The sequence below is a fragment of the Desmodus rotundus genome, chromosome 8, assembly GCF_022682495.2.
Source record: "Desmodus rotundus isolate HL8 chromosome 8, HLdesRot8A.1, whole genome shotgun sequence".
Taxonomy (NCBI): Eukaryota; Metazoa; Chordata; class Mammalia; order Chiroptera; family Phyllostomidae; genus Desmodus; species Desmodus rotundus.
Genome location: NC_071394.1, coordinates 108,915,250 through 108,931,952, shown reverse-complemented (window position 1 = coordinate 108,931,952; position 16,703 = coordinate 108,915,250). Strand labels below are relative to the sequence as shown.

At 50.7% G+C, this 16,703-nt stretch overlaps 1 protein-coding gene across 2 annotated transcripts in view; it reads right to left on the bottom strand.

Annotated features, from left to right (window-relative positions):
• GALNT15 (polypeptide N-acetylgalactosaminyltransferase 15) overlaps positions 1-16,336 on the bottom strand; it is a 43,097-nt gene extending 26,761 nt beyond the window's left edge. Inside the window, exon 1 of one of the 2 annotated variants that reach the window (XM_024565867.3) lies at positions 15,100-16,336. In XM_024565867.3, the coding sequence (XP_024421635.2) occupies positions 15,100-15,623 (524 nt within the window). In that variant the 5' untranslated portion in view covers positions 15,624-16,336. The remainder of the gene's footprint in view (positions 1-15,099) is intronic. The other variant, XM_045199808.2, reaches the window with a different exon arrangement.
• Positions 16,337-16,703: the final 367 nt, after the last annotated feature.

Below are 16,703 nucleotides of genomic sequence, written 5' to 3'. Positions count from 1 at the left end.
GAAGTAACTCACAAGAAATATGTACAATAAAATAATGCTAAAGTATAAATTAGGATGAACAGGAACAGAGAAATATAAAAGTGCAGAAAGTCAACATTTGGGGAAGAACATGAATATATAGGCCGTGGGTCCTTGGTGTTTCTAGAATGAATTTTAAATGTGACTCTGAGCCTTCTGGTAGCTTATTCTGCAAGAGAATTGTCACCATCAGAGAAGTTACATACCATGTTTTTTAGGGAAAGTGATGCTCTTTCTGGTACTTTTAAAACATTTATAACTTTTTATTTTGAAATAGTTTAGAACGTGCAAGTTGCCAAACAGCACAGAGAGCCCCTGGGTGAGCTTCGCCCAGCTTCACACATAGCCGGCTGCCTTACACAGCATCCACACGCTCAAAACCAGGGATCCCACGAAGTTCAACACCACCAACTCAAATACAAACCTTATTTGGACTTCACCAGTTTTTGCGCCCAGCACTAATTTTTAAAGGAAATTTCTATGGACTTTAGAAAGAAGTCCCTACATGGATGACAGTGTCCTTAGAAGCATCCTGAAGACAAATGAAATAATGAACTTCTAGGAACATTTACAGTCTGATCTCAGGGCTGTTCACGTAACACGTCCAGAGTGGAACCAGTTACTGGTAAGATTTTAGGAAGATAACGGAGTCCTTCCCAACCCCCCTGCCACACATACATGCTGCATCTTTCTCTTACCCCCCTCAGCCTCCCTCCTCCCTGACCCCCAGCCCCCCTCTCCAATCCCCCTGACTTTGAGAATCTCCACTCTGCTGTAAGAATTGCTCTGGACCTGCTCACACACAGGCTCACAACTTCCGTAGTGGTCTCTCCATTTCCTCTCTGGTCGTGGGCACAGACAAATCCAAAGAGCCTAGGACTGGGGCCTTGCAGGGCTATGAAAAGAAATCTTGCCTCAATAAATTCATTGGCCATGAAAAAACCTAAAACATTCCTTGGGCAATTGCCAGGAGCCTGACCTGGAGAGGAATTTGGGGACAGAAAGACCAGCATATGAAATTCCTGTGGGTGCAATTTTATAGGGACCAAAATTCATCACCTCAGGGCAGAACGCGGTCATGCCTTCCCAAGGGATTAGCCCTTTTCTCTACCCCGATCCAGAGAATAGGAGGACCGGAAACGACACAAATGTACGGCGTGTGTGCACGTGTGCGTGTTTGTCCCTGATGTGAGGTGGTCAAAGGATCTCAGACTTTGGAATCAGACATATTTATATTTGAATCTTCACTCTGCTGCTTCTTAAGTTCCCATGGGTGATATATTCAGTATTTATAAGCTTCAGTTTCCTCATCTGAAAAATAAGGATAATAATATTTACTTTGTGGGTCTGCTGTGAGAATCTAAGAATAACTATAGGCACTTAATAGATAGAGAGTGGCTATTTCATAGCTCTCCTGGGAGAAAATACAATGTGATTAGCATGTATATCATCTTTGTAAAACATAAACATCTTCAAACAACCACTCTACAGTGTAGCACTGTAGATGTCTCCTGAATGACTTGGGAGGTGAGCTTTTCCATGCCTGCTCAATGCTAACAGCACCCACTGCAAAGCTTTTGTAAGAAACACATGCTTAGCACAGCGCTTCAGAGGGACACCATCAATGGAAGAGCTTCGTATAGAAACTCTAGCTCCTTAAGACCACACTCCTCGCACATTCCTCAAAGTTAGGATACAGAGGAGCTTCCTGCTCTGCTAAATAGCCAGGGCCCCAGGGTGACGGACTTCCTCTCCCTGACCTCAGGGAATGATGGTGTCTGCGGAGAGGCAGAGAGGCAGTCCAGCCTGATGATTCAGGGCACGGGTGCTGGAACTCCGCCACCTCCTGGCTGTGTCAATGAACGTGGGCAAGTAAGTCACTCAGCTTCCCAGTGCCTTGGTTTCCTCAGGACGGAGATAATGTCATCCACCTCATAGGGCTTCTGTGACGATGGCGTGGCCTTCAGGAAGCACCGGGTGCAGCGGCTGGCAGAGTGAACGCCACACAGGTATTTGCTGCTCTTACTGTGAGGTGAATCCCTAAGGCTCTTCCAGCCTCGGAATTCTGTGGCCTTGACTCTTTGGGACCCCCTTGGGGTAGGAGAGTGGGGAGGGGAGAGGGAAAACCAGGGCAGCTCGCGTTTTAAAGAGAATTTCATGAGAACCCCTTCCTCTCCAGCTGTCTTGCTCCCAATTTTCTAGGTTTTATGGGTAGAAAGAACTTCACTCTCTCTTCACAATGAGAGGAGATGGCTAACAGATAAATGGGCAAGGAGTGTGACTGCGGTAAACTTCATAGGTTGCTAAGGATTTGGAAAGGCCAAGTGGGTTTTTGAAAGTTCCTCCAAAGCTAAAGAAGATGCCTCCCTGAACGGGGGGCTGGGGGGGGCCTTGTCCTGGCATCAGCCCAGAAGGGATTGTACCTGCTCCAGGGGAGCACACTCAACCTTCAGGACATGGACAGACAGCTGCGGGGCTTCTCTTTGGGCACCTTCGAACCGGCCAGGTGGCGAGGGCTGAAAACCGCCGTGGACACAATCTGCTGTTTGAGGGGAGGACAAGCGCGGGCTCCGCGTGAATCCTGTGGTCTGAGAGAAGGCCCGGCACCCTCAGCACGGCTCTGGTGTGCAGAGCTAAGTGTTACAGACGCAGGCAAGGCCTCGTGTCTCAGGTCTGTCAGATGCTTCTCAGAGGAGTCAGGGATTGACTGTTCCTGGTGGGAGCAATGACCTGGACGAGGCGGCCTGTGGATGTGCAGGCTGCGTAGCCCTCAGACACCAGCAAAAAGAAGGGGTACCAAGTATATGCACGGGGTTATGGGGGTCCGCGGTCATCATCCCAGGGATGGGCTTTGACAGCCTGTGGGGAACAACGAGGCTTGTGAGGATGGGCAAATGGAATGAGCCGCTCTGTGCCCGCAGGCCCAGTAATAGGGCAGAGGGGAGGAGGGCGTGACATGGGATACCCTGAGAGCAGCCAAACTGCAGCTCCACGCACCTTGCTCAAAACTCAGTCAGCTTAGAGCACCTTAGGAAGAGTTAGAGCACCTTAGGAAGAGGCTCCACGTCAAGGGGCTAGATCCTGCCTCTGTTCTTATGTGACTCGGACAAGCAAAATAAGCTCTCTGATAACCGCCCTTCCTTTCCATAATTTCCAGATCCACAGACCCTCTTGCACCTAGAGTGCCCAATTTTTATTCTCCAGTCTTCTTGATTCCAGTAAGTCCTTTTTAAGCATGTACTTACTTAACCTCAGGGTTCTCCTCTGTAAAATGGGGCTGTTGGCAGGATCCAATGAGTTAATAGAGATAAAGTGCTTAGCCCAGTGCCGTGTTCATAGTAAGAGTTCAATAAAAGCTAATTATTGTTTTTATTTCTTGCAAGTCTCCCATGTGCTGGATACCTCGCTAGGTCTCAATTTCTTCATCTGTGACATGAGGGTAACAAGTAGTTACTTTAGAAGGCCCGCCATGTAAAGATGATCTAAGCCGAGAGCAGCTGTGTGTGCTTTGTCCACAGCAAGCTTTCAATCAGTGGAAACTGTTACTGGTACTCGGGTTAGCTTCCCATATGCAGTCTCATCTAGCCCTCATCCCTGGCACTGGGGCTGTTGCATTACCCATCTCTGGTGGGCGCCACGTGGTTGGACACCACGTGACGGTGTCCCTTGGAGTTGCAGCGTGGCAGTACTACTGTCCATCACACAAGGTCGCTGACAGAGAAAGCCGTGGGAGTCACTGGAGCTGAGACAGACCCCCTGCTGGATCCCACTCCCTGGAACACAGGCCTGGCAGGGAGGTGTCGGCAAATGACCCAGGAGACCACAGGGAGCAAAGGCCTCCCACCTCCTGCTCATGCAGGTGGCTCTGGAGGCTTCCAATTTGTTAAAATGCAGCATGAATTCCCTTCAGGAGGGTGATCCTGTGATGGTGAGCACCCACTGACTGTTCAGCTGATGTGAGTCTATACGGTTTGGGACATGCTGGGGAAACAGTAAAGAAAGGTCCAGACTGTGGGGCCCAGCTCACCTGTTTATGGGCCCTGATATAGCAACAGGACTCCGGGTCTCTAAGGAACCAGAGGGCAAAAGGAGGGAGGTGGGGAATGAAGAGAGGGAGGTGGAGCTAAGGACCTGTCATCTGCTTCTGCTTCACCATATACCCGCTCTTCCTGCCCACTTCTTATTCAGCCTCATGGAGCTTTGCAGGGTGGGGAATGAGGGGTGGAGAGCCCAGAGCTAGGGAGAGCGTTTGAGTCAGTGATTCAGAGAAACTACGGAAACCTTTAAAACAAATCCTCTAAGGTCCAGACAACAGGGGTCTCTAAAGGGGGCCTTACAACCAATCTGGACCAGTGCCTCCTTAGTGCTCTGGCCCTCTGCTGGGTGTGGAGGGAGCACAGCTCAAATGTCAGCAGAGACCAACAGGCAGCCAAGAGGTCCCTGTCCCCTGTGTTTGCTGGCCATGGGGCAGGAGTGAGCTGGGGACCACACGGCTCACAGAAAAGTAGCCAATGTTGCCGGGGGAGATTCATTCCAGGGTTGCCAGATCTTTCTGGTTTTCAGAAAAAGCCACACAGCTCAGTTGTTTATAGGAAATCTCTTGATTTTCAAATGTTGGCCACTAATCCACTGTCTAAAAAAAGGACTGTGTGGCCAGAGAGCATGTCTGTGACAGGACAACCCATGGGCCGTCGTTCTGTGATGTGTGAGACACTTAAGGATGCCTGTACCTTCACCCCAGATGATGTCCTGCCCCCCTTTCTTCCCCCTTGAAGACCCTCCTGCAAGGGGATCCCACTCCATGTCACGGCCTGAGCCAGGGTCCTGGTCTGGGAGGAAGAGTGTGAGACAAGGCATGAGAGGGGAGGCACCATGCATGCTGGGAGAAGACCCTCCATCCTGCTCAGACCCCAAAAGCGCCATGAGTGAAGGGAGCTGAGGGGCCCTGGACATGTCTGCTACCTCTCTGTCCGGGCTCCAGTTCCCGCAGCTGGTAGGTGAGAAGCTCACTATGCAGGGTCTAAAGACCCTGTGAGCCAGGCATCTATGATCACCAGGGGGTGATGGGGGGTCGGGCAGGCCGTGTAATGTTAGCATCTCATTAATACCCATCACAGCCACAGTTTAATGAGGCGGAGCAGGTGGTAGTTACCCTGAGCTCCTCCCAGGACTAAATCGGGAATACGACTAAGTTACAGGACAACCAACCTGAACGACACACCGAACACCATGTAATGAGTGCTCCTGTATACCAGGTGCTGTGCTGAACACTTCGCATGCACTATCGCATTTAATCCTCCAACTGCCCTTTGCAATAGCTATTTTCATGCATGTAACAATGGCCCCAAAGATTCTGTCCACATTGGATGCATGTTCCTTTGCAATGAGACTTTATCACATTGCGCATCAAAAGGTGGAATCTACTCCACCTTCTGAACCTGACTGGTCTTGTGACTTTCTTTGACCAATAGAATGGACTGGAAGTGACAGGCTGGGACACCCCAGATTAGGTCTCAAGAGGCCTTGCAGCTTCTACTTGCTGCCACGACATGCCCTGCAAGGAAGCCTGTCTAGCTTAAAGGCGGACAAGAGGCCGCTTGGAGTGGCTCCGCAGAGGACCAGCCCCAGCTGCCAGACGTGAGTGAGGCCATCTTGAATCCCGGAATCCCAGAAGGCAGCAGCAGGACCCCGGGTGAGAGAGGCAGACGGGCCCCGCTGAACCCAGCTCACATCATAGGGTCATGAACAAATAAATGGTTATTGTTTAAGCTTCTATTTTTAATAACAATTTTATTGAGATATAATTCATATACCGTAACATTCACCTCACTAAAAGTATACAATTCAGTAGTTTTTAGTGTATTCACAAAGCTGCGCACTCATAGCCACTATCAAATTCTAGAATGTTTTCATCAACCCCCCCAAAAAAAATCCCCAGTAAGCATTAGTAGTCACTCCCCAGCCCTCTGACCACCACTAATCTGTTTTGTCTTTATAGGTTTTCCTACTCTGGACAACTCATAGAAACAGAATCACACAGTCTGCGGCCCTTCGGGTCTGGCTTCTTCCACCTGGTATATTTTCCAGGTTCACCAGGCTGTCTCATGTGTCAGCGCTTCACTCCCTTTTGGTGCCAGATAACACTGCATTGCTTAAACGGACCACATTTTATTTATCCATTTATCAGCCAACGGCCACTTGCGGGTCTCCCTTGTTGGCCATCACCAGGATTGCTGCTATGAATGCACATGTAAGTTTTTGTGTGGGCACAGGTTTTCAATTCTCTTGAGTATATGCATAGGAGTGGGATTGCTGGGCCACAGGGTCACTGTGTTTAACATTCTGAGGAGCCACCAAACCGCTTTCCAAAGCAGCTGAGCCATTTTACATTCTTAGCAGCAGTATACTAGGGTTCCAACTTCTTCACATCCTTGTCAGCTCTTATTACTGTCTTTTTTATTTTAACCATTATAGTGGGGGTACAATGGTATCTCACTGTGGCTTTGATTTGCATTTCCGTAATGGCCAATGATTTGAACATCTTTTCATGCACTTTTGACCATTTATATATATATTTTTTGGAGAAATGTCTGTTTAAATCCGTTGCTTATTTATAAATTTGGTGTCTTTCTGTTGTTGGGCTATAAGGATCTTTCTGTGTTCTGGATATCAATCTTTTATCAGATATGTAAGGCTGCAATTTTTCCCCCATTCTTGGATTATCTTTTTACTTTCTTGGAGCACAAAACTTTTAAATTTTTGTGAAGTCCAATTTATCTATGTTTTAAGCCCCTGACTTGAGGTGGTGTGTTATGCAGGACTAAATAATGGATAAACTTTCCCATTTTACAGATGAGGAAACCAGAGCCCAGAGAGTTTACATGATTTACCTAAAGTCACACAGCAAATAGCTGATGGTCAGTGTGACTCCAAACCTAGTGCTCTCAACCAGCACATACATTGCCATCTTGAACTAAAGCGCTAGAGAATGTTCTGGATTTAGGCTTGGGTTCCAGTGCCCAGATCGAAGTGACAGTAATGGAGGGTTATTTGAAGAACATGTAATTCATTGGTTCCTTCATATGTTCTGGACTATCTATACTGATTAATTAAGACCCTCAGAACGCAACTTAGTTAGCTCCCACTGCCTTGGCTGCCTTAGAGATTTGTTTATGTCTAGTCATGCTTAGTGGCATCATGCTCTCGGCTGTCTTCAGCGGACAGTGTAAGCAGCAATGTTATGAAATCTGCTTTGCCTGTCAGGGCGAAGCTGTGGAGGGCTCTGTCTTCTCTATTACTGTCCATTCTATGAAGCTTTGGTGGGAAATTATTTCAGAGACAAGCGCCAGGAAAAGCTTCTCCTCCTCTGAGGACCTGGTGTGTTTCCTCCCGTGAACAAACAATAAGAATCATTGTTTCCTTTTTCAACTTGGCTGCCAGGAAGCTCAGAGTAAGGAGATAGGCTATTTAGTCATTGAGAGGGTTCTGTGCATTGCCTATCTTTATTCTGACTTCCTCTCTGATTTGACCTCCCATCTTTCCATCCAGCCATTTAACAGATATTTACTGACAACCCACTACCAGTGAAGACTGAAAGACAAATTAAGTAGATAAGATCTCTGAAGCAGAAACCAGGTGCTCCTGCCCCCTAGGGCCTTATCATTATAATCAAGAGGACAGCCTGACTCCCAACTGCCTGAGGGCTTTTCCTGACTGCTGCAGGAGCTCTCCCCTTCACCTGCAGGAGGGAATTAACCTTCCACCCACCCCTGTGAGCTGCTCTCAGCCAGTGACTAAAACAGAATTGGCCTATTAATATCCAGCAATGTTGACCTTGAGGGTGGGGGTGGGGGCAGTGAGTAATACACTGTCTCTCAGACTCCCGCAGCACCGCACCAGGCTGAGCTCTAGCCGCCCACAGTAACTGCCTTGGAAACACACCTTCCCTTGGCTGCTCCCTGTTCCTGGCCCCCCCCCCCCCTGGCGCCAGCACTCCCCGGCATCACCTAAACAACGAATGCTCGTCTCAGGGTCTACTTTGGGGGAAAGCCAAACCAAGACAGGCTCTGCTGTCATGGAGTTTATATCCCACTAAACAGAGAACCAAATAATTATTTAACAACTGTAGTGAGGGCTCCACAGAGACACTCAGGGAGTGGGGCCTGGGATGAAAGCTGAGAACTGACTGTCGGTAGGCAGGACACAGAGGAGAGGAGGCGTGTGGGTGGGGACCCTGTTCAGGCTGATGCCACAGCCTCTGCTAAGGCCTGGAGGTGGGAAGGGGCTTGGCAGGTACCAGGAACTGAAGGAAAGGTATTCGACAGTGTATTTCCCACTGTCTTGACTAAGCATTTTATCAATAACAATGTGCTATTGTAGGATGTACCTTAATCCTTTGAGGGATTAAGATAGGTAGATAAACAGATAAGAGAGCAACAGATAAGGGGTCAGTCCACACAAGGGGCCTGGGGCAGGGCACCACACTCCAGGCCTCGGATTCTTTCTGCCAGGTGGGGGTGCGTGGTCCCCCTGCTCTATTTGGGCCATGGCTTTGCCGAGGGAATCCCTGAGGCTATGCAGAGACAGGCTACCGTGCAGCAGTGCCCACGTGTGACCAGGTGCTCCTGGAGAGGGCCCACGGGGAAACGCATGTTTTCATTGTTAAATAATGGGGCTAGCTACTTTCTTTGCCCTTCAACCAGATATTTGGTGCACATTTTAGTCTCTCAGTTTGTACAAACACACCCCCATGTGTCCAAAACCCAGTCCGACCTCATTTGTTCATCTTCTGAGTAGCAGCAGCGGGGAGGAAAGATCTAGGGCTTTGGAATTGAATCAACCTGGCTTTGAATCCTGGCTCTGCTTTTTACACCCCCTAATTGGCCAACACAAGGATGCTGAGGCCCTTCTGCAGCCCAGGGGTGCTGCCTGGATTAGAGGGGATCATCCTGGCCCAAGCAAGCTGCTCAGGAAGTGTTAGGTTTTCATCCTCACTCCCCACGATCACAGGAGGCCGGCCCGTGTTTACACACAGATGCACGCCCTCTCTTCACGCAGCTCCAGGATCCCCTGTGAACTCCGCAAGTGCATTTGGATGATGATTCGAAGAGAGTGAGTCACAGCCTTGCACCAGATGGCCTGGCTGGGGCACAGACACTCCCCCACCTTCCCATTGCCGGGCTACAGTAGAGAAGTTTCTTCTGGGTTTTCTAAAGCTACTTGGGGGTTCCTGACCCCCAGCTCCTACCAAATCAGCAGGGCCCTCACTCAGGGGGCTTCCCTATCTCAGTTCCAAGCCCACCCATATAACAGCCATGCTGTTTGTCTGCAACCCTCAGGGTCCCACACCCCTGGGGCTTGGGGCTGGATCTTACTCCCTTCTGACCTTTAGTAACTGCTAAATAAATATTTGTTCAGTAAATGAAAGAAGACACTGTTCTTGCTCCCAAGGAGGATGTATAGGCTGGTTGTCACTACAAACAGAGGAGTAATACCCTCAGCCCTTCTCTTACATTCTGAGAAAACGTTCAGCCCACCTTGCCTGTAATTGATGTGGCTCATCCTGGGAACATCAGTTTCCAAGCCAGGGCTCGGGGAGGGGGAGGGGGGTGGGGGGGGAAGGAGAAGGGCTGGGACACAGCCTGGAGATGATCCCTTAGAGGAAAGGAGCTTGTGGGTGAAAGGATCCCTTAGAGGAAAGGAGCTTAGGGGTGGGAAGGGCGGAGCCTGCACTCGAGGCTGGTGCTGCCAGCCTGCCATTCCCCACAGTGGAGGCAAGCCATGTAAGGGGCATGCAGTCCCCTTCTTTGGGGGGGTCTTCTGAAGTCTTCACAGCCTCCCTCTGCAGGGACTCTGGGCATCCTTGGCCTGGCCCCCTGGAAACAGGACCTGGATATGAGCAATTTCTAAGACCTTCCAGATAATTCCAGTGTGCCCCCAAGTTTGTGATTATTTTGCAGCCCCCAGGGGCAGAAAAGTAACTGCTTGATCAGAGAAAGGACAATCACGTCCCAGCAGCCGGCCCCAACTTTCCTCCATCTTTCCAAGTCACTCCTTCGGTCCTACACTCAAGAATGTGATAGGGGCAACTTCCGTTTGAGCTTGAATACTGGGTGACAGATCATCCGTATCTTGTCTCATTTGAGCTATGACCTCATGCAAGGTTGTTGCCTCCCTTTTGCAGTTGAGGAAACTGAGGCTCAGAGAGGTGGAGTGATTATGTAAGGTCACACAGTAAGCGGCGGTGCCAGGATTCAACCCCAGTCCACTGTTCCACATCATTTTGATTTAGTCGCAATTGTAAGTATCTAAACCAGGGTAACCCAGGCTTGAAGTGAGCAGGTAGCACAGAGCCAGCTACAGCTGAGCTGACTTTTATGTTTAAGTACAAAACCCCCGGTTAGGAGGGAGACTACCTTCCTCTATGCTTCTCTTCTCTATCTTCCAATCCCAGTACGGCTTCCTCCATGGAACTTTCCAGAACTCTACCACCTCTCCACTCACATTCTATACCAGTGGTTCCTCAAACTAGCCTGCATCAAGTTGTAAAAATTCAGATCACTGGGCTCCAAACTGAAACCATGGAGAGTCTCTAGTGAGATGCCCTGAAAAATTACATTTTAAACAAGCCGTATGTGGGAATCTAATACGCACATGGTTTTGGGAACCAGTGATGTAGCCCCTTGCTGCTCAAACGCGTGGTCTGTGGACCAGCGGTGCTGGCACCAACTGGGAGCTGGATAGAAATGTAGCATCTGGGGCCACACCCCTGGCCTATTACTGGTAAATTAGACTCTGCGTTTTAACAAGATGCCCAGGGGCGTTGCATGCATATTACAATTTGAGAAGCACAGCTCTGTCCAACCTGCTTGGCATAAAGTGTGTCCTAGATCAGCAGCAGCAGCAGCACCCAGGAACTCATGGAAATCAAATTCTTAGACCCCACCCCAGACCTGCTGGGTCCGAAACTGTAGGGGCGGAGGCCAGGAATCTGAATTGCAAAAAGCCTCTAGGTGTAGAGCTGCACCCTCCAGTCTGAGGGCCACTGCCTGGAGGAGAGATTACAAAGCACTTGCCCAGCTGGGGGTCTTTGATCCTGGATGTCAATTGCCTGGTGCTAGAAGCCGGGATGATCAAAGGAGAGCTAAGCCTGGAGGGGTGGTGAAAGCTGTCAACACCCAGAGGCCAAATGAGGAAGCTTGCTCCTCCCCTCGCCCCCCTCCTTTTGACAGCAGCATTGAAGGGCAGAGTCCAACCTTAGTCCCCAGCCCCTGGCACGTGGAGGGCCCTTCTCTTTGCTTCATCTACATATTCATTCGTGTTCATTCACCACCTGCCCCTGAGCCCCAGACCCTGCCCTTCCCACAGTGCGACCATTCATTCCACCATGTTCACCGTGCCCTGTGATAAAACGCCCAGGTGGCTCCCAACTCCTCAGTGCCACCATCCATGCTGCGATAAGCCTCCTCTTCCATGTCTCCTTGTGGACCAGTTGGTGTGAGTGCTCCCCATGTTATAGATGGAGACATTGGAAACACTTCCAGCTTATATGACTTGCCCAGAAAATACAACATCGAGGTGAAGAGCACGGCTTTGGTGTCAGACACACCTAGTTAAGCAACCTGACCCCAGTCCCTCCACCTTTCTGTGCCTCGGATTTCTCATCCACAAAACGGAGATGATACGACCTACCTTATAGGTTTGTCATGAAGATTAAACAAGTGAACACGATTTAGCACACAGGTGGCAAACACAAGGCCGGAGGGTGGAATCCTGTCCTCCACCTTGTTTTATCCCACTCAGCACCTGGCTTCTACCCAGCAGGAGCCCCGAGCTTCCTGCCCCTAGTTAAGGAGCAGTTACATTTATACAGTCCTAAAACTACATTTGGCCCTTTGAAGGCAACTGCGAGGCTGCTGTGGTCCCCGGTGAAAATCAGTTTGACACCCCTGAAGCAGAATCCCTAGTGCATAGAATGTATTCAGTAAATGTTCACCGTAGTTTTACCGTTCTTTCCTTATTCTGCCCTTTGATCTCCTACACTGATTTTTTTGTTTTGATCTTGCGTTATTAGTAAGTCTCCTCGTGCCCCCTTTCAAACTGACCTCCAGCGACCACCCTACAGGTAGTTAGAAAAGGCCAGGGCTGGTTTGGGTATTTGGTGCGGGAACTGGAGCCATCGGGCTTGTCTGGGTTAGGAGGCAAGGAGGGGCTTGCAGGAAACTCAGGACGGGGGCGGGGGAGGGGGGTAGTGAGGGGGGGCTGTTGTTGATGGTGCACTGCGTAGAGCTGCGAAACGTCTAGTGTTCTGGTGGGAAAGCAGTAGTGCGGGACCTGCAGATAGCTGGTGCTGAATATACGGCGTTCTTTTATGGGTTCTCTTTTGGGTTTGAAAGTGGTGGAAGGAGGAGAGTCCTCTCACCCTGTAGAGAGGGTGTGTGGCGGGCGGTGCTACTGTCTCACTTCACAGAGAATCCTTTAAGTATCCCAGAGGGGTGCTGGGTGTCTGAAGCGCATACGGGGAGAGGGGAGTCTGGGGCCCAAAGCTTGGGCAGCACAGGCTGCAAGGACCAACTTCAGCCAGCAGAGGGCGCCTCGCACCTCCAGACAGAGCTGGGGGCGGTCCTGTGAGAACGCTGGGAAGCTGGAGATGAGACGACTGCCTGGGTTTGTTTGCCTGGGACCTACCTGTAGGGGCTCCCAGTGCTAAAATCAGGCAAGGCCCAGACACACTGAAACAGATTGGTTACCCTGGCTGGAAGAGGCAACACTAAAGTGGCGCGCGCATACATATGTACACAACACACACAACAGGAAATGTATCCATGCTTGCACCACAAACACGCACAGCACACACCCATGTTCTTCACAACACCAGCAGGACACACACAGCACACACACACACACACGACACACAACTTGTTCACACTTGCGCCATACACACAACACATCCATGCACTTCACATCACATGCATAACACACAACACATTTGCCCCCACACACATGTACCACTCACACAATATGTTTGTAACACACACATGCAGCAGATGCACACACGCATGAGCACAATACACACGCCAGCACTTCACAAACTTGCTACACAGTCATGACACAATATATATGCATACACATACCACAAACATATAGGCAAAACAAACACCACACCACAAAACATAGGTGCACACGTGTGTGATACACCTGCATGTCACACCACATGCACAACACAATATATGCGTTTACCATATACATTGCAATGCATACCAACACATATGAACACTAATGCATCTACTACAAACATACAACACACAATGCAACTCATACCTGTGTACATCACACCACACACACAACAGACACAGGCACCCTTAATGCACTACACACATGTACTACATGACTCTCATATGTACAAGATCCATTCAGTTCATACACAGTATGGCACACAAACACGTACACGATGCACCCACAGATACGCGTGTGCACGGCACACTCACAACACAACACACATAGTCTCACACACACACACACACAACCCTAGAACCAGAGATCTCTAGTCTGAGGATACTCATTCTTGCCCTAGGCCCATGGAAAATGTCTGAAAAGAATTTGAAAACTCTGTATGCACTCACTCAGCCTCATTTCTTTACTGTGTGCTGGAACCTGTGGGCTCACTGCACAGCAGGGGAAGCAGGCATGGAACAAACCGACACGTCAGCGACCAGTCAGCTTCGGTGGCAATGCGTGTTATGAGTTAAAACTCCAGAGAGCACAAAACCGAAAGGAGGGTGGGGCTGGCTGGGGCTGGAAGTTTCCTGAAAAGAGCTTTTAAAGCCAAGACTGGAAGTCAGAATAGCAGGGTAGGGACGAGAGGGAGGTGGCAAGGCACCCAGGCACACGCTATCAGCAGGCATCACTCCCGTGCGCTGCCCTGCACTTGCACAGAATGAGTGGCCGAGGTGCCAGGTGGAGCGAGACCCTGTGGGGATCTGAAGGGTGCGTGGCCCTGCTCCCAGCTGCCGCTCTACATGGACCCTCTCACCCAGGGGGTGGGGGGCACACCTGCTTCCCAGGAAACTCTCTGGGCTCTGAAAGAGATGTGGCTTATAGGGAAGGGACCTAGATCACCCAAACTGACCAGCTGCCCCTGGCTGCTGCTAACCAGGCCCCCTTCTCTGCAGCCAGCCATGGTGAATGGGGGGAAGAGGACAGGTGTGTACAGGATGAGCCCACCATCTCCCTGGGCACAGCCTGCATGTCATCCCAGCTTGCTCCTGGTGGGGGTAGGGTGGCAGAGGTCACGCTGCAGGGTCTGACTGCAGTATTCCAGCTCCTGGGCACTGGAATTGTCCCTTTAGTGGACTAAGGAGGGTGGCTTAAAGTAGTAGTTCTGGCAGATAGGAACTTCCGGTTAGATTCAAATCCCTGCTTTGGTACCTGCTAGCTGTGTGACTGTGGAGAAGTCACTCGGCCTCTCTGTGCCTTATTTTCATACCTATAAAATAGGCATAACGATAATATGAGCACCCATCCAACAGAATTGTAAGGACCTTACAAGTTAATTCAAGAAAAGTTCTTAGATTAAAGCCAGGCACAGAGCAAGAGCCACATTAATGTTAGCTGCAATTATTTGATTTAAAATAAAAGCAAACACTCACAACAATCATAATATCAAAATATAGTGGAGTCAGTGTTAGAGTTGGAAGGTGCCTGGAGAACACCTGCTCCATGTCCCCTCTGCAATATGTAAAGCTGTGTGACCCGATAATCCAGACAGAAGGACTAGAGCCCAGGATGGCCAAGAGAAGGAACAAGTAAGAGCTGCTCCCTTTGTGTTCTCTAGGACCTGTAGGACGGCGGTTCTGGCCTGGAAAGATCAGAGGACGCCACCCAGGGTTTCTGACTCAGGGGGCCTGGGCGGGCGCTGAGACACCGCGCGTCTATCAGGTTCCCAGGCGAGGCGTGCTGCTGCTGCTCGTCCAGCGGCCACACCTTGAAAGCGCTGCTCTAGGCAGAGTGCACAAAGCTTGCACCCCGTCTTTGCTGATAGCACCCCAGTACCGAGGAAAGGGAAGCAGGGGCCTTACTTACAGCGGATGCCGTACCTCGGGCAGCGCCCTCTGCAGGGGGATGCGGGCGCTGAGCGCCTCCTCCAGGCGGAGCGTGGTCAGCTCATCTTCAGGTACCTCCTCATCCTCCTCCTCTGCTCCCCAGTCCTTCTCTGGGGTCTCCTGGTCCAGCCTTCTGCTCGGCTGCTTGATGAGCCTGTAGCTGCCACTTCTCCTGCCCTGACTCTGGCTCCTTCTGACCCTGGGCGAGGCCACAGCCAGTAGGAGCTGATCCTCCCGCGAGATAAAAGGCGGCAGGCCCTCCAAAGGACCGTACTCTTGGTCCTCATCCTCAGACTCTAGCACCCATTCCTGGGACTCCCTGAATTCCAGGTGGTACCCAGCTGCCTGGCTGTGCTGGGCAGCCTGAGCTGTAACAGCCTGGTCCAGGGGGTGTGGAGGAGGGGGCAGCACGGCCACCATCAGCAGCGCGCATCCCAGCATCAGCAAGAGCACCAGGAAGTGCAGTCTGCATGGTCCATGCCTGCATCGCTTCCTTAGGAGCATGTTGCTGGAACTTGCCAAGTGCAACAGGTCATGTTCAAGTTCGCTTCCTCCTCCTGCTCCAGGTTCCTTCCAGCTTGCAGCAGAACCTGGGTTTCTGGTTCCACCTGGAAGTTTTTTGACAGTCACTTAACCTGCTCCTTTTATCCCATCTGACATTTGCCAACAGCGTGTGTAAGGCCAGCCTCCACTTACAATCAGAAAGCCACAGGACCCAAGTCCCACCCCAGGTCCTCTCTGAGTGGATTTCTTTAATTGCCCTCTGAAAGCCCATTCACAGGGACTTCAAATTAAATGGATTGCCCCCGTTTACCCTCTCTTTCTCCTTGGGGAAAAACAGTTATTCCACTCTGCTCAGGTGTTTAGTCCCCGTTTCGTTTCCCCCCCTCGCACGAGTGGCCAGGTTGCTATGCGATGTCTGAGGGGAGCTGGTGGGTCCTCAGTCCAGCAGAGCTGACAGCCGTCATCCCTTGGATGTTTCAAGTCAGGTCAGATCAACAGATGAGACGCCGGCAGGCAGTGCCTGATTTCCTTTCACACATAGCTCCACGCTCCACCGAGAGCCCTCTGCCAGACACAGCCCGAGCCAGGCGGACGCCTCGTTCCTGGTCCTAATGCCCTCACTGTTCCCAGGCTTTGCACAGCCCGGTGGAAAACAGTTGCGGAGGAAAATAAAAGTCGTCACTGCTAGGACCAAACCCAAACAGAAACATGCCAGGGGTTCAGATTTGAATCTGGTTCCTAGGGAGACTTCTTGCCCCACCCAAGGGGGCAGGAAAGAGTATCCCGTCCTGTTTTCAGAAAGGCTGTACGTGTGATGTAGATGCAAGACGCTAGCTGTCTGGTTGCACCCTCAGCCTCCCACAGGTGTCTGGAAAGCTAGACCAGTCCCGTCTCCCCGTCCTGGAGACCACACCACCGTCCTTCTGACAAAGAGGGAAACTGAGGGGAGGGGAGGCTCATGGAAGCCTGTCCTGCCCACAGGAGCATCTGAACGCCTACTGTGTGCTGGCCCCTGAGGGGGCTGCTATTGGAAGAGGAGTGGCATAAAACTTCGTCCAACCAACAAGTATTAATGAGCAC